At 42.1% G+C, this 17,996-nt stretch overlaps 1 protein-coding gene across 1 annotated transcript in view; it reads left to right on the plus strand.

Annotated features, from left to right (window-relative positions):
• Positions 1 to 17,996, plus strand: part of FEZ2 (fasciculation and elongation protein zeta 2) — a 36,707-nt gene that overhangs the window by 343 nt on the left and 18,368 nt on the right. Inside the window, exons 2-5 of the mRNA XM_023746233.1 lie at positions 4,056 to 4,164; positions 10,652 to 10,768; positions 12,809 to 12,950; positions 14,184 to 14,452. Of these exons, the coding sequence (XP_023602001.1) occupies positions 4,056 to 4,164; positions 10,652 to 10,768; positions 12,809 to 12,950; positions 14,184 to 14,452 (637 nt within the window). The remainder of the gene's footprint in view (positions 1 to 4,055; positions 4,165 to 10,651; positions 10,769 to 12,808; positions 12,951 to 14,183; positions 14,453 to 17,996) is intronic.

A 17,996-nucleotide genomic window follows, 5' to 3' on the forward strand; every position in this document is an offset into this window, starting at 1 on the left:
TCTCCTGGGCCGCGAGTCCCCGCCCCTCCCTGGCGCCCTGCTCCCTCCCCGGGCCCTCGGCCTCTGGGTGCCGGCGATTTAAATCCCCTGCTGCCTCGTGCCCACCTTAAACCCCCGGCGGCCACTGTCCGCCGCCGCCTCCTGCCGTGAAACCGACCCTGGTTTGGGGGAGCGGGAGTCTCCTTGTAGAGCCCGTCGTACAGGCAGGACCTGCTCGGCACAGGTGTAGCCATTCATTCATTCAACAGCAGCTACCCAGTCCGTTAAGTGCCTGAGGCTGCTTCGCGCTGGGCATACGTAGGGCACAACCTAGGCTGGGAACTAGGTTTGTAAACACATATTTGTCTGGGTGTGACAAATGCTCTAGTGGATAGATGTGTAAAATTTAGGAGATTTAAAAGTGTGTGTGTGCGCGTGGTGGGGAGCCAGGAAAGACTTGATAGAGAAAGAAATGGGAAAATTGGATCCTGGTGGGAGTGGGAGTTTGCTTGGCAGGTGAAGAAAGGCCTAGCATTCTAGCTGGAGGATGCAGCACGTGCAAAGGTACCAGTGTTGAAGCAGCATTTAAGCCACAGCAATTTATTGGGTCCACCTGAGAGTCCAGGTATGGTGCAGGCTGCCACAGAAGCAAAAAGGAGGAGCTGTGGTTATGAATAGCTGGGATCTTCTATTCTGGTGGGGAAGACCAATGCACAAATGGGTAATTACTACCAAATTATCTAAGTGTAACAGTGGGGAATTCACAGGGTTTTATGAGCGCTGGGAGAAGGAAGAGATAGAGTTCCTGGGGGCACTTTAACCACTTTGAATCCCAATTATAATTTGGTTAAGTAAGGATTGTGATTATGTACCTCAGGACCAAAAGGGGGTTAAAAATGGTGAGAGTAAAAAAACTTCAGCAAATGTAATGTCAGGGAGAGGCGCCCCTGGAGAGGCTGAAGGTGAAATTCCTGGAGTAAATAACTGAGGATGTTCAGAACATTGGTGGGATGGAGAGAATGGAGTTTAGGGAAGAACTCATGAGATAAAGCTCCATGGGCTTAGAAAGGGGCTTCTAGCTTGATGGTCTCCTTTCCTCTCTGAGGCAGATTATCAGGAATAAGGTAGGAAGCTTGAGAAGTGGGGGTTGAGAATGGGTGCCTGTAAGCATGACTTAGCAGTGGTTTGGGCCCAGCTATGTTTGGAGACTATATTGTTTAATTTTACCTTTGTACAGTGTTCAGGTGTAGAGGGAGGAATTTATGATTGGATGTTGTACACAAAGATATGCACTCAGTGGCAATATGTGACATTTTAAAAATTCTATTCCCCAAAAGAAGACAGTATTAAGTGTGTATGTATATAGATATCTATATATAATATATATACATATATATATATTTATAACTATATACTCTGAATCACTAGACTCAGGACATAGTCTGGATTTTAAAATTATATTTATTACGAGTTTAGGTTTATCAAGAGTAACCTCTCAAAACAGATTAGTGGTTCGTACACAGATAGTTAAAGTTCCTTACTTTTTCACTTGTACTGTCTGGAAAGTAGTGTGTTTTAGCCTTTGCTTAAATCTTAGGATGATGTTAAACTTAAAAACAATTTTTGTTACTCTTGAAAATGGTTTTTAGTAGATGACATGTTGGTAATGTGTGTGGCTTGACTTAGGAATGCATGAGAAATCTCTCTTTCCCAGGGCCTGGGCTGGTTACTCTCATTATCCCCTCTCTATTGCATAAATCTGCTTCGCATTGCTTGTTAGAGTCCGTTTCATGCTCCTTTCACCAGGGAGAGGTGAGAATTCTTGCCCTCAGATATTGCCTTGAATATCTTCGGGCATTTTATTGAACTTTTCCGAGTCCCAGTTTTAGTTTGGGTTAAATACAGGGATTGTACTTATCTGCTAAGGCTTTACGCTAGAAGGGTCTCCTGTAGGATTCAATGTTGATGGGACTTTGACCTTGGAAAGAGCTGTTTCACCAGTTGTTTATGACTGCTCGTAATACTTGGCGATAAGGATGAAGGCAAGTCCTGTCTTAACTGGAGAATTCTAGAAATCTTTCACTTCAGTGGGCCCTACTTTCTTCCAACTACAATTGTCCTGACCTTGGTGGAGATAGGGGACTATTGATTGTTTGTCCTGCCCCTTCTGGACAGATCAAATTCAGTCACAGTCACTTTTGCTAGGTGAGCATTCCAGTCCACTTGTCCTTTTATCACAGCTGCATGTATAAAGGGGCAGACAAGCCATCCCCCAAAACTCTGGACTTTCTTCACCTTCTAGATCCTACTGGGGTTTCTGGCCAGGCTTAGGTGTATAGTCAGTGATTCAGTATTTGAAAATCTTGCACCCAGGAAGGTGTGGGCCTCAAACCCAGCACATTTCACAGTCCAGAAGGGTTGCTTCCAGCGTGAGCATGTTGGCAGGAGAGGAGATTATGATTCCAACAGAGAGGGGAACAGGAATGAACCAAGCATATGGGAGATTTGCTGGGTAAACAGGCCAGTTTTCCAGAGCCTTTGGGTTTACATTTTCAATGAGGCTAATGTGAGTTCCAAAGCCAAAAACATCATGTTGGGATTTTATGGTTTTGGCAGTTGTGGTCCTATTGCTTCATCTCTTTAGCACCAAATCCCAATGCATTAAATCAAGCATGTTGCTTCTTTATTTTGAAGCTTGTGTTCTTATTTCTAGGCCCCTAGTGGTCTTGCTTTTGTATCCTAATGGCTCACACACTTGTAAATAACCCCCACCTAGTTATGTCATGGCTTATTCACAGTTAAATACCCGTTATAAATTTTAGGGTGTTTTTTCTTTAAGACATGTATGTGCGTACCTCTAGCTGGCAAGTAGCTTATAGCTGTAATGTTTAACTTCACTTCAATTAAATTTCCTGTCATTTATATCTCCGAAGTCAATGTTTTTCATAGAAGGTCATGTTTTATTATGCTGGTTATTACCTTGGTACCGAAACCTGCATTTTGGTCGTGAAATTGGAGTTCGCTGTCCTTATCTAGCGTGCTTTGGGACTCAATACAACTCATTTGAATTAATGTTTAGAGTAATTGAGCTGAAGGGATGTCTGTGTTTCTTGTTCAAGCCTCTCATTTTGTAGAAGGGAGGCTAATGTAGAGAGGTTAAAGGACATGGCCCAAGACTCATTGTTTGAGGAAGATGGAGACAAGTCTATGTTTTCCTGCATTTTCGTCAAGTGCTCTGTTGCCTCGCACAAGTGCTGCTTGAGGTGGGGAAGCTGCACTGCATATCGCCCGTGTGGATTATATTTGAACTCCCTTTCTTTCCCCCTTTCATTTGATCAGTTTTAGTCCTTAGTCTATTATATTACAAGTTAGATATTCAACCCTGCTCTAACATTACAACCGAATCCTTTTTCCTAGAAGGGATAACAGGTCTGCTAGAGAGATTATTTACTCTATGGAATGGTCTATATTGTTTGCAGCTTGTAGAAAATTAAAGCACAGTGTGCTTACTACCAGGTTGTAATGACTTAACTTCCCGGTGCTTTAGTTTCCTTGTCTGTAAAATGGGGGGATAATGATGGTTCTTCCTAATACTGGCTTTTTAAAATATTGATTTGATAGAGAGAGAAAGAGAGAAAAACATCGATTGGTTGCCTCCTGCATGTGCCCTTCCTGGGGATGGAACTCACAACTTTCTGGTGCAAGGGGCGATGCTCCAACCAACTACGCCACACAGGCCAGGGCAACATTGCTTTGGAGAAGTGAGTAAGTTAGTATGTAAGTCATTTAGAATAGTGCCTGGCACATGTTACCATGGAAAGTGTCAGTTATCAACCTGGGAGAGTTTTCCATTTCACTCCACCTTCCCTCAGGACTTCTTGTCAGCCAATTACACGATTTTCATTTAGTCTTATTTAGGACACTCTACGTTGTTGATGTTTTCTGAGAAACAGTGGGCCTTTATTTTTTTCCGTTTGATATTTTTTGTTTTTCTTTCACGGTGGAACTGGATATTTATTTAATAAAAGACATATAGAACGCTAACTTTCATTGACGGCAGTTTTCTTCTTTTTAAGGATTTGGAACGCCCTGACAGATAATTACGGAAACGTAATGCCTGTGGACTGGAAGTCATCCCATACCAGGACCTTGCACTTGCTCACTCTGAACCTCTCAGAAAAAGAGGTAAGTTGGGGATTGAACCAGTAGTTTCTTAATAACTGAGTCTGATAATGGAACAAGGAGCATTTCTATTAACCAACATTCATGAGTGGCCTCTTATTTCCAAGCAATTGGACTGGCCCTCTGTTGCCATAAACCACCTATTAGCACTTCCCTCCAGTGCTTCCCCAGCACACACTCCCTTTTTTATGTTTAGCTAAATTTTCATCACCTGTGTATGAACATCAATAACCAGCCTGTTTTTTCCCCCCACCTTAAATAACATGATTTGCTGAGGACACTCAGTGAGAATCCTAGCCTTTGGTTTAATACAAAATCATGTGCTACTTAGTGATGGGGATGCATGCTGAGAAATGTGTGGTTAGATTTCTTTGTCGTGTGAACGTCATGGAATGCCCTTACACAGCCCTGTATGGTATAGCCTACTGCACACCTGGGCTCTAAGGTACGGCCTGTTGCTCCTAGGCTGCTAGCCTGTGCAGGATGCTACTTTAGGAAACAACACAGGATTAAATCCAGCACAAGAGAAAGTGATGTAATTAAGAGACACCAGAAACATGAGATGTATGAGGTATAACATGGCACACTGATTTACAGCAAACATTTTTTTATAATTAGAATATACTCTAAAATAATGATAAAAAGTATACTGCAGTAAATACATAAACCAGTATCGTAGTAGTGTATTATTATAATTGGGTAATAGTACAGATCATAATTATATGTGCTATATTTTTATACAGCTGGCAGCACAGTAGGTTTCTTTACACCAGCATCTCCACAAACACCTGAGTGATGCGTCACTAGGCAACAGGGATTTTTCAGTTGTATTATAATCTTAGGGGACCACTCTGGTCTATGCGGTCAGTTGTTGACCCAAACATTGTTAGGTGGCACATGACTGTATTGAGGTACTGGAATAGCAACAGAGTTAACTTTTTGATGAATTTAATGACTTGCTTGCTGCCCAAAGGCTGTGTATTGGGATTATTGGGGAACCTTTGAAAGACATTTCAGTTCTAGGCTTTTAAATGTGTTCTTGGCTAACTGTCTGAGGTTGCTGTGTCTGCTTGGTGTTATAAAGTGAAGGTGCCTGAGGGAGAAAAATGAGCACAGGTGATAAGGCAGCAAGGGGGGACAGAAGAGGGAAGATACGTAATTGCTTTAAGTGGAAAATCACAGTGTTGTTTAAGCTGAGGAGAAACGTCGCTAAATTATGTCAGTTTCAGGGCTGGCTGTTTAAGTTCCTCATCAAAGAGCAGCGCAAACCCATGCCGGATATTTTGGCATGCTCTTGTTTCATTAGTGTATTTGTGCAGTTATTGGGAGCTTAATGCAATAGGCCTGTCAGTATGTTAAATAGTATTGTTAAGGTTTTGTGAAAATGGTTTTCTTAAACATGTGATTCCGAAAAGCTTGCTGTCCAGTATTTTCTAGTAAAATACAGAATTCTAGTAAAATACTTCCCAGTTTTCAAGTAGATGTAGAATTCTTACTGTTTGTGATAATTATTGACCCCAGTAAGCTGTTTTGCAGACTGACCTGACAAACGAGTAATGAAAAGGAATGCAACCAGATATCTTATGCTCTGTCTTCTGTTTATTTAGAGCCGAGCTGTCATTTTGGACTTAGTTCCAAGTTTCCCTTCCTCTCCGAAGCTTCCTATTACTGATGTAGCCTTTGCTGATCTCATGGAATTATGATTTTAGAATCGAAAGGGACTTGAAAGAACACTTAATCCAACCTCTCACTTGGGGGGAATCCCCATCTACAGCATGTCTGACAGATGGTCAGTTAGCCATGGCCTGAATCCTTGTACAGAAGGAAAATGCACCTCTCTGTGGGAATCCGTTACACATGTGGGGTGTGAAAACCCTACAGAACTTATTGGTCCCATAGAAATTTAGCCCCATTGTCTCCTAGGTGCTAGTCCCCATAGTGCTCTGCTCATGTCTCAAATCACTATTGTGTTCCCTTATTACTCATACTAGAGGCCCGGTGCACAGATTCATGCACCAGTGGGGCCCCTCGGCCTGACCTGCAGCCCCTTGCAATCTGGGACCCCTCGGGGGGTGTCATAGAGAGCTGGTTTTGGCCTGATCCCTGCAAGCCAGGCTGAGGGACCCCACCGGTGCACAAATCTATGCACTGGGCCTCTAGTATGCACATAAGATCTTTGGTTAATCTCTTCCAGCCCTCCCCCCTTCTCCCTTCCCTCTGAGATTCATCAGTCTGTTCCATGTTTCCATGCCTGTGGTTTCTGCTACTGTGTTGAATGTCTGCCCCCTGGTGGTCAGTGCGCATCATAGCTACCGGCCAGTCAGCTGGTCGCTTAGGCTTTTATATATATAGATGTCTCTGGGCTGTCATTAGATTGTGACCTCCTCGTAGTGTCTTTGTATTTGTATCTTTAGTAACTACCACTGTGCCTGGCATGTTGTCAGCACTAAGACAAGTGTTTGTTTACCTCCTGGAAGCATTCTTTGGATTATTCCAATTGTAAAGGAAGGTCCATAGGAAATTATTTTGACAAAGGGAGAAGAAATTTGCTGGATCTTTAGGCATCTAGTTCAGTCCAGATTCTTCTGTGGGCACATTATTTCCCATTTGAGACAGCTTCCTTTTCATAGAGGGAAACAGCACCACCAGCTCTAACCCTGGCACTGAAGGAGTGGTGTTTGGAATGCTTGGCAAAGAGAAGTCACGTTGATGCCGAACGGGAGAGTGAATAATGATACCCGTGACAGCCAAGGTTAGCTCTCATAGTCCAAAAGGGATCCTAGCCCTTAACATATGTCATCTCTGTGTGGAATGGGCTTGGCTCCCTTTCTGGAATGATGATCTGGGATCATTATTTTTGTTGTCATGGAAATTTGTTCTGTGGTTTACTGGTATCACTCACATGTTTTGGCAATAGCTGTAAGCCTATTGTAAATACAGTGCCTTCCTGATCATGCTTATACATAGAGTGCTTCTGAGTCATTTGCCTTAGGAACATCTCCTGTGCCATCCTTCCCCTACCATGAACATTTTTTCAACGACTTCAGCTTTTTTACGCACCTTTCTGTCTTTAAGAGTAGAAGCAGTAAGATAACGTCTTCCTTAGGAGTGATTTTCAAATTAAAACTTTTATTTGTCTATAGGGGCAACTTATCTATAAGGGGAAAAATAAAACTATGGTCTTCAAGTTACAACATAGAAGAGTGATGGGGTGGGCGGGCGGCTGTTAGAATTTAAAGGTCATTGAAGGTAATTGTTATGTCTACTCCATATCATCCATACGTCGTCGTGATCACACTGGAATTTTTCATCTCTGTGTCTCCAGTTTTGAAATCAAACATCCTCTCTCATCAAGAGCCTAATCTCTTGACCAAGTATGTCAAGCTCAAAGGCTAACATGGGCCAAATAAACGAGGTATGCAGCCAGTGGGCTGCGAGTTTGACATGCTTGCTCTTGACCTTATTTAAAAGGATAACTATTATAGTTTAAAAAGTAAATTAGAACTATAGGACTTAACATGGAAAAGCACCCTCTGCCCTACTTACCCATCTTTGGTTCCCACTTACCAGAGGCAACCACTTTCAGGTACTTCACCTATTTCTTCTAACCGATAACATACTCATATCATTTTATTTGATTTTTCAATTTCCAGAGGATGAGGGTTTAGCTCTCTCATAGTCCTCCCTCTAACCCCAACACCATAGCCCTCATAAAAATTTACCTTTCCCCTATCTTCCCAATATTTTTATATCAAAATATTGGGTTAAATTAATCGCCATTTATATTGATTATTTAAATATTCACAAGTGACCCATTTTACTCTACATTATGATTAAATTTTCACTTGTAATTTTTTTCTTAGGGTAATTTTATTTATTTGTTTTTTTAATATGTTTTATTGATTTTCTACAGAGAGGAAGGGAGAGGGATAGAGAGTTAGAAACATCGATGAGAGAGAAACACCGATCAGCCGCCTCTTGCACGCCCCCCACTGGGGATGTGCCCACAACTAAGGTACATGCCCTTGACCAGAATCGAACCTGGGACCCTTGAGTCCGCAGGCCGACACTCTATCCACTGAGCCAAACCGGTTCTGGCACTTAGGGTAATTTTAATTGCCTTTTTCGTGATTTATTTAGGTTATCATTAGCTCACTAATTCAGCCTCAACAAAGCCATAAAACTAATTTTAGTAATTGAAATACACTAGACCCATGGTCAGCAAACTGCAGCTCGCGAGCCACATGCGGCTCTTTGGCCTCTTGAGTGTGGCTCTTCCTAAGCCTTAGGAGTACCCTCATTAAGTTAATAACAGTGTACCTACCTATATAGTTTAAGTTTAAAAAATTTAGCTCTCAAAAGAAATTTCAATCGTTGTACTGTTGATATTTGGCTCTGTTGACTAATGAGTTTGTCGACCACTGCACTAGAAAATCTATCAGTCTCTCTTTCCTCTCTCTTTTTCCTAATGCCTTTCTTGATGCCCTCAGCAGTTAACAATTCTAATCTGAACTAGTTACTCTAGTTTAGCTTCACAGCCATCATTCTGGGATCTTCACTATCATTACAAGAATTCCCTTCACCTCTTTCATGTATTAGATCCCATGTCTTCTTCCTTTTTGGTTTTCCTCCTGGTTTTAATGGAGTGTATTCTGCAGTAGCTTTCTGAGAAAGGGTACATGAGAAGTCAATTTTTTGAGAACTTGAATGTCTGGAAATTTCTTTATTCTGAATCCTCACCTAGTTGTTTAGCTGGGATTCTAGAGTGGGATTAATTGAAATGCAGAAATTATATTCATTGTTTTCTAGCTTCTGTTGCTGTTGAGAATGGAAGTGACATTTGATACCTGGTCCTTTTAATGTGATGGTTTTTTCCCCCTAGGAGCTTTCAGGTTCTTTTTCTCACACAGAGTTCTAAAACTTTACAATGACATGCAGAAGGCCATGGCCAGGCCTCCTAGGCTGACTGTGCATTGAGAAACAGAATGAGCAGGTGTGTCATCCCTGTGGTTCAGCATGGAGCTGCAGTCTGTGGGACTAGATAGAGCCTGGAGTGCTGACACGGCTGCTCTCCCAGCCTCAAGTTCTGAAAGGCAGCACACCTGTGTTCCTTGGCGCGCCTCACTTGCAGGTTTCTTACCTTGTGGGCTTTGTTCACCATTAAACTTCTCAAGATCCTGTATGAGGAAGTAGGGAGCTACAATATTCAATTGTATCCTCAATGTTATGTGTATTCTCTGCACTAGTAAATAAAATAACTTTACCAGGTAAAATGCTATTTTTAAAATTTTGTGCCAGCTGATAGAAACACATGGTTGCTTCTTACATGGTTCATTGCTGTCCATTTGTTCTCTGGGAACTCAGTGTGTGCTACTCCTTGAAGAATGGAGTTCTAATGTTGGTTCTTTCCTCATCTGAATAGTCATGTCATGTTACCTAGGTGACAGATAGATGGTCACGTGTGCATTTTAATCTGCTGAGTTTTCCAGGCAAGGTCTTTACAGTGACTACCAGTACTAAACTCCAAGTCATTAGAGAAGGGGCTGTTTCCATTGGTATGGACAGGGTTAAGGGACACCAGCTAGGCCTGGTGTGATGCCCCAGGCTGCCAGTAGCAAGCAGACCGGCACCATTTGGCATGAAGATTCAAGAGGGGAAGGAGTTACCAGATGCTGGAGAGAGTAGCTGCTTGACAGGAGCTGCGGCCATTGGTCTGGCAGCGAGGGAGACAGCAGTATAAATGCCCAGCCCTCATCTTCCCACCTTCAGTCTCCTGCTAGTGTCTACCAGTGGTCTTTAACCCCCTGGAAGCCTGAGGTCACAGGCATCCTCTGATGTAGTCCATAAAGGTCGGCCTCCTGGGGCACAGAGCAGTGTGGAAAATGGAGGTGGGACAGTCTCCAACAGTTAGGTTTAAACATGTTCTGGAACCGAGATCCTCTTATTTGGAAGAAGAGATGTTCAGCTGAAAGGGCTAAGTGCGACCCTCATGGACAGTTCCTGTCTGCCAGGGAGTTGATCACTTAGGCTTTACTCTGAATGCTAGAAGTTAGTTTGCAAGTAACTATGTTCCAATCTTACTGTCAGGTTGTTAACTAAATCACATTTGCTGTCTACCCCGCATTTGCTGTCATTCCCTACAGCTTCTAACTAATGCCCTATCCCTCTCTTTTTGTACTCATCAGTCAGCTTTGATAGCTCCCTCTCCCATGGGAAAAACAGCTAAGTGTGTCTCTGTGTTGGGCACAGTGGGATGCTTGCAGCCCTTAGCACTTTCATAGTGACTTACTCTGTATTGCTCTCGTTTGCGTGGGAGGGGAATATGTAAAGCACTCCACTCACTGCCTGGCACAGGGCAACTGTGATAATTTCTCCCTTTGGAGGGGACGTTCTCAGCTGATGCTTCCTCTGCCATCGTCTTTATCCAGACCCTTTGACTTTGTTGTGATCTGAAGGTCCGGCCTTTAATCGTGGGTTCTTTTGCTTTTAGGTAAGTGACAGCTTGCTCTTCGACACATCAGACGAGGAGGAGTTGAGAGAACAGCTGGATATGCACTCGATCATCGTCTCCTGTGTTAACGACGAGCCCCTCTTCACTGCGGATCAGGTACAGAGGAGAGATTCACGCAAAGGGAAAGGGAACCTTGAGCTGAAACACAATTTGTTACTATGGCAACAAGTGATGGGTTATTGGAATTTACTTGTTTTTCCTCTATTTTCTGCTTATGTAGCTTAATAGTTGGCTCCTCCCCCGAGAGGAGAAGGAAGTCTCTGAACTCTGAAGCAGGTGGGATTATGGGAGTTGGAAGATTTTCCAACATAGGCAATTTTCCAATCAAAGCATTGTTAAAACAGGACAGTGAGTTACTACGGGAGGGCTATTGCTTATACCGAAATCACAAAGAATATTGTGATTTTCTTTTTTGTTTAGATCTAGCCAGACATGGGTAATCTATAATATATCTGTTAGGCATCATCTCGTTTCTCCCAAACCTATGCAAAATCACTAGCACGGACTGGATGTACATGTTGTGTGCTCTGGAAAGAAGTGGGCATTATTCCTATGGAATGCGCTATAATGTCAGCCCTGAATTCATTTAGAACCAGTCGAATCAGCTCTCTCATTTTCTGAATACTCTTCCCACCTCTTTTGTATTGTCAAAATGCGACGCAAAAACTTCTTCCTGAAATAAACGTTCCGTGGCCACTTGGACTGTGACTTCTACCCCACTGTATTTTTAGGCTGGGAAAGCAAGGTCAGTCAAGAGATATATTATGGTCAGGTTGGGAGTTCATTAAAAATGTGTCATTTTGGTGCTCCTTAGTCATATTTGTGGTTGGATTGTTCTAGGCCTGGGGAGAGCGAGGTGCTTAAAAAGCAAGGAATAGGTTAGAGGGCTGAGTGGGGTTTAGCGAGATATTCCAGGGAAACGTGACTCCGAGAATCATCGACTCCTCAGTCATTTGCTTGCATGGCACAGGCTTTCCCTGCTTTTAAGATTTAGAGAAGCAGATTGCACAGCCCAGCTCAGTGCCTCATCTTACTGTTTTCAGTGCCTATTTTTGGAAAATATTCTTGCTAACTGACATACTCCCCACCTCCTTCAGGCTTGCTTTTGTTTTTCCTTAGTATAAGTGTTACATGTTGTTTCACATTGTATTTTTTCTAATAATGTTTTTTTTTAAATTCTTAGGTCTGTTTTTTTCTAACGAGTGATTTTTCTGGTTTTTCTTACATTTTCTTTTGAGTTCCATATCCTTCTCAACTTTTGGAATCTGGAACAGGACAAGATGCTGTTGTAAAATTTGAGCAACATTGCTTATGACAGTAGATAATTGCTTAAATTAAGGCAGATATATTTCTTTTAAAAATATATTTTTATTGATTTCAGTGAGAGGAAGGGAGAGAGAGAGAAATAACAATGATGAGAATCATTGATCAGTTGCCTCCTGCATGCAACCCAGGCATGTGCCCTGACCAGGAATCAAACTGAGCCATGCCTACCCGGCAAGGCAGATATATTTCTGAAATTTTTCTGCTTTTGTGCAGCTTTCTTTTTTCTCTTTAATCTTTTGCATTTTAAGTAACATTTGAATATCCCTTCACCTTCCATTGAATTAATACATGAAAATTTTTTCCTGCTGTTAAAGGAGAATTTTGCTGCTACAGAGGTAATTTCTGGCTTTATATGTAACTTTTTTATACGGTTGTATTTTCTAAATCTTATGTCAACTTGATGAAGTGGCTTTAGATTGAGCACTTGCTTGTGGTAGGTGATGAATTTTCTGTCCTTTACTTTTGTTTGACTGTGACTATGGTCTGTTGCTGGCACGTCTGAAGTCAGTTGTGCATGTGTTTGTAGCGCCATTTCCCAGACATTGAAAGATCTGGCAGGGCCTCCTGAATCATGCTGGGCACAGTACATCATATCCTATTTGTATGTGTTTAGTATGTTGTACTTTTGTGGATAAACTGTGTTCCTCCTTACAATCAACATGTGATTATTGAGAGCGCCCACGCCTGCACACTGTGGATTAATGGAGAATTCAGTGCACTTCCACTCTGGTGGCCTCGCGTGAGCGCCGTGTTTCAGGGGGATCGTTGTCCAGGTATGTGTGATTAACAGTGGCGTGTATATTTTGGAAGGTTATTGAAGAAATTGAAGAAATGATGCAGGAGTCACCTGACCCGGAAGATGATGAAGCACTCACACAGTCAGATCGGCTTTCGATGCTCTCCCAGGAAATTCAAACTCTGAAGAGGTCTAGCACAAGCAGCTATGAAGAGAGTAAGAAACCCTCCTTCAGTCAGTGCTCTTTGTGCTTTTTTGTATATTTCACACACATGGTGTGCCTATCCCTGGAAATCTTTGATTCTCAAGGTGGGTTGCATGGCCTTCTCCGCTTTCCACTAATGCTCGGGCATATTTTGATCAGGGACTATGTCATATTCACCGTTGAATCCTGTGTTATTCAGCTCGGGCTGCTGAAACAGAGTACCACAGGCTGGGTGGCTGAGACGACAGACACTGGTGTCCTCACAGTTCTGGACGCTGGAAGTCCGAGATCAGGGTGTCAGCAGGGTGGGTTTCTCCTGGGCTTGCAGATGGCTCTCTCTCTCTGTCCTCTCATGGGCTTTCTCTTTGAGCATCTCTTAGTCTCCTTTTATAAGGGCAACAGTCACGTTGGATTAGGGCCCACCCTCATGACCTCATTTTCAGTTAATTCTCTCTGAGGACCCTCCTTCAAAGCAGTCACAATCTGAGAGGTACTGGAGGTTAGGACTTCCACGACGTCCTATCTCTCACATGAGGGGATGGGCTGAGGAAAACTCAAATCCGGTTCCAGTGAATATTCTTCCTTTCGTCTTCGCAGTACTCAGTCACATTCACACACTGGGCCCATGTGATTAAATATGCATTCAGTTTAACTCTTTCAAATGGACGTCTCTCTTCAGAAGTGCGCCAGAACCCTGCGAGCTTGCTTGCGATTTCTTGTCAGCAGGTAGTTTCTGTACTCCCTCGGCTTTTCCCTGTGTTCGTTCTTTCCTTTGTACAATTGTTTCAGTCTTGACTGAAGTATTATTCATGGGGTGATTGATTTAGACATAAAAGTTTCTTCTCAGCCCTTTGAGAAGTAACTTTGCCCACCTACTTCTCCTTTACACCTGCCCACCAGAAGTTTTAGGATTCTGAGATCACGAACAAGTTAATTGTTTAACATGGGTGGGGAGCCTTTTTTCTGCCAAAGGCAATTTGGATATTTATAACATCGTTCTCGGGTCATACAAAATCATCAACTTAAAAATTAGCCTGCTGTATTTGGTCAGACATTTAATTAGCTCACCCCTAATGCCTTGGCAGGGCCAGACCAGATGGTTTTGTGGACCTTATACGGCCCACGGGCTAGAGGTTCCCACCCCTGGCTTAGAATAAGGTATGGCTCTTTGGCACGGAGCACCTGTTGTGCTCACTTGAAACGTTTTTGCCTTAGCATCTGCTGTGCTTTCCTTTTGGTCATAGGAGTAAAAAGGCTCTCAGTATCTGAGTTAAATGAACTCCTGGAAGAAATTGAGACTGCCATTAAGGAATACTCCGAAGAGCTGGTGCAGCAGTTGGCCCTGCGAGATGAACTAGAGTTTGAAAAGGAAGTGAAAAACAGCTTTATTTCTGTTCTCATTGAAGTGCAAAACAAACAGAAAGAGCACAAAGAAACAGCCAAGAAAAAAAAGAAACTCAAGAATGGCAGCTCTCAGAACGGGAAGAACGAGAGAAGTCATATGCCCGGCACAGTAAGTGATGTTTTGCAGGAGGCATGGCGCAGTGGAAACCGTTTCCGTGGCAATCCGAGCACTCCAGCCAGCTCAGGGGGTGGGGTCCATGTGCAGGAGTGGGGGGCTTCTCCCCAGGACGCTAATGGGATTCTGCTCAAGACCAGCACGGTGTGCAGCTCCTTCAGAGGTGTTTTCATGGCGAGGGCATAATGCTGCTCAGGATAATCCAGCGCTGAAATGTTTGGGAGAGAAGTAGAAGGAAGAGGCAGAACAGAAAAGGAGGCTGGGGTTTTGTGTGTCTTAAAGAAACAAAGCTTCAGAAGTGGCCATTTTAATACATCAGAATGTTGGTGCTTATGTATGTTTGGCTGGTGCACTAATGAAGGGTTTTTTTTTCTTTCTTTTTTTAAAAAAATATATATTTTATTGATTTTTTTTACAGGGTATTTTTTTCTTATTTTTGCTTATCTCTTACGGGTTGTAGAATAAAAAATGGAAAGGGGGTGCATTGAGAGGTAGCTGAGCTGTGCTGAGCCTAAAAGCACAGATTGAACTTGTAAACAGCTTCCTCCTGATTTATCAGTGAAGCTGGAAAATGCAGGTGTCAGGCAGTTATGTGACATCAGCCCTCTGGCCAAGTCCTTGATAGACTACCGTGGTCGGCAAACTGCAGCTCGCGAGCCACATGCGGCTCTTTGGCCCCTTGAGTGTGGCTCTTCCTAAGCCTTAGGAGTACCCTAATTAAGTTAAAACAATGTATCTACCTATATAGTTTGTTTAAAAAATTTGGCTCTCAAAAGAAATTTCAATCGTTGTACTGTTGATATTTGGCTCTGTTGACTAATGAGTTTGCCGACCACTGGACTAGAATATTACTGACCGGTGAAAACAAGTTTGGAATATTTGATTCTTTGAGTCTTTGTATATTTTTTTGTTTTCTGATTTTTCATTTTAAATGGTCCTATTAATTTCACTTGATTAAAATTTATCATAAATATCAGCTGTCAATTATGAGATGTATTTCCTTATTGATTTTATGGTCTTTCATTTTGCTTTGATCAGTTGAGACCTTGTATATTGCCCCTTCATTTTGTTTGTATGAAAGAATGCTAGTTTTATTTTTAAAGTCTAATGATTAGACAAAGGGGTCCATTTTTCTAAAGGGCACATACCTTTTATGGTATTGATAACATGGCAATGCAAATCACCACAAACCAGCTATAATGATTTGTAATAATAGAAATTCTGTCTTTAAGTCTTGATTTGTTATTTCTAAAGAAAAATTATCAGAGCAATAGATCTCCTTGACCACATGCTGCTGGAATCCAGGAAAGAGAATGCAGTCTGGGTTGCCGGGCCATCAGGGAGCAGTTAATACAAACAAATAGGATCTTACCATTTATAGCCTATTCATTATACTGTGTTTGGCCTGTGAGTAGATGGGTGTTTTCTTACTGTAATGTCTATTTGTAAATATAAAGGATATAGCTTATAAACTGACATTGAAAGTGTTCTCAGATGAGTGGTACAAAATATTTTCAAGAAATGGCAGTATTGACTGCATAGGTGTTTGATCACTTCCAGTGACTACTCTTGGAAAAAAGACACTAAAAAAACCCTAAAACATTTGTTTAAAATTACAATCCTGGAAAGCTTGCTTTAGAATATCACGGACAATATGTTATATCTCTTATTTAAAAAATTTCACCCTTTAAATCACCCAATTATACAAGTGTGATCAAATAAAATACTTAGTTTAAAGGTTATATAGCGTGGTTGGTAATTTCTGCCTATCTGCTTTTAGGGATTACATGTAAATCCTCTACTTATTGGTGTTAACACTTGGCTTCAGAAAATGAATTTATCCTTAAAGGGGTTTAAAGGCTTCTTCATGTAACTCCCCTATAAAAAGGGTTAGAGTGGATTCACTGTGTAATTTTCCTTGGCATTTATATTGAGAAATGGCAAGGCAGCAGTTAGGTCTTACTTGAACCTTTATTAGTCTTGAAATAGATTCATAGTAACAGTAATTTTTTTTATAGTATTTGAACGTATGAAGTTGCCTCTTGAATCCTGATCTATTTGTTCAAAACCTTTAATCAGGCTAGGAGTGGCATTGCTAAGCTTGTGGTACTAGTTCCCTCTAGCTTCTCAAGCCTAAAATGCCAGAGAAAGACCTCCCCATCTGTGACACAAGGAGCCTGAAACCTGGGATTCTGAAAGTAGAGGTAGGGGGCCCAAAGAACCCAAAAGTGAAAGGGTCAGTTGGAGAAAGAGATCCCCAAGATACTGCCTTCCCAGACGTGTTATGTAAATGCAGTTTTGGCAAGACTGGGTCGCTGTGCCTTTGCTATCCTCAGTGATACTGAATCTAAAAATTAGTAACTTGCCCAGCCGGTGTGGCTCAGTAGTTGAGCATCAGCCTATGAACCAGGAAGTCATGGTTCAATCCCAGAACAGGGCACTTGCCCAGGTTGTGGGCTCCATCCCCAGTGTGGGGCAGGCAGGAGACAGCCAATCAGTGATGCTCTCTCATCGATGTCTCTCTCTTCCTCTCCCTTCCTCTCTGAAATCAATAATGGTGACTTTTTACAGCTATCGTGCGTCATCTGGTCTCTAATTAATTAGTCACGTTTTTCTTTCTACCTTAGATATTATTTTGTTTTATGAGCAGGACTTGGACTTTTTCCTTAAGCACGGAATAGTTTCCTTTCATTTTTCCTTATGTATGTTTCAGTGAAACAGAACATCAGTTTGTAGTTGGTATAACACTTTGCCCAGAATTGCTAGCTTGTTCTCTTTGCTCTAAAGATACCGTAAGAAATATCTGGGTGGGAATAGAGCAGAGGTAAACTTTGTAGCCGCTAATCTTGGAGACTTGTTTTGTTTCAAACATATTCTGCAGTGAAAAAACTGGGGGCTTAGGGTTGCTATTTAGAGCATTAGAAAATGTCTTTGGGGATATGAAAATACCATTAAATATGGAAGAAAACATTGAGTGTTTTATGCAATGAAATGTTATCTTGATTTGTTTTTTTTATTTTAATTTTAAAAATAAATGTTGGGTAAGCTAAAACAATATTCATTCACCAGCCCATAAGGTGTCTTCCTCGTGCCAGGCGTGCTGTAGACACGGTGCTGGATGAAATGGACGAAGCCCATGGCCTCCTGGAGCTTACTTCTAATGAGGGAGACAGGCAATAAGCAAGAAAAAGAATGAGCAGACAGTGTAATTTTAGGTATAACAAACGTTACCAAGGAAACAAAAGACGGGGTGAGGTGGTCCATAGCGACAGTGTTGAGGAGCTGTTTTCATCAGGGTAGTCACTGTCACTGCCCCTGATGGGCAGGGCAGGCTGTCCTGTCCCTTAGCCACTCGCCCTTGGGAGGGGTGGTCGGAGGAGATCTTCTCTTTGAAAAGTGACACCCAAGAGAGCAGAAAACTTTATATCTCCCTGTCTTGTTCAGCATCTGGAAGAGCAGAGGGTGGGGATAGGGACTAGAATGATGCAGTTAATCAGTGTGCATTTCTTTGAGCTGACTGCTGTTTGAGGCATTGGCG

Source organism: Myotis lucifugus, unplaced genomic scaffold (genome assembly GCF_000147115.1).
Source record: "Myotis lucifugus unplaced genomic scaffold, Myoluc2.0 scaffold_6, whole genome shotgun sequence".
In the NCBI taxonomy this organism is placed as follows: Eukaryota; Metazoa; Chordata; class Mammalia; order Chiroptera; family Vespertilionidae; genus Myotis; species Myotis lucifugus.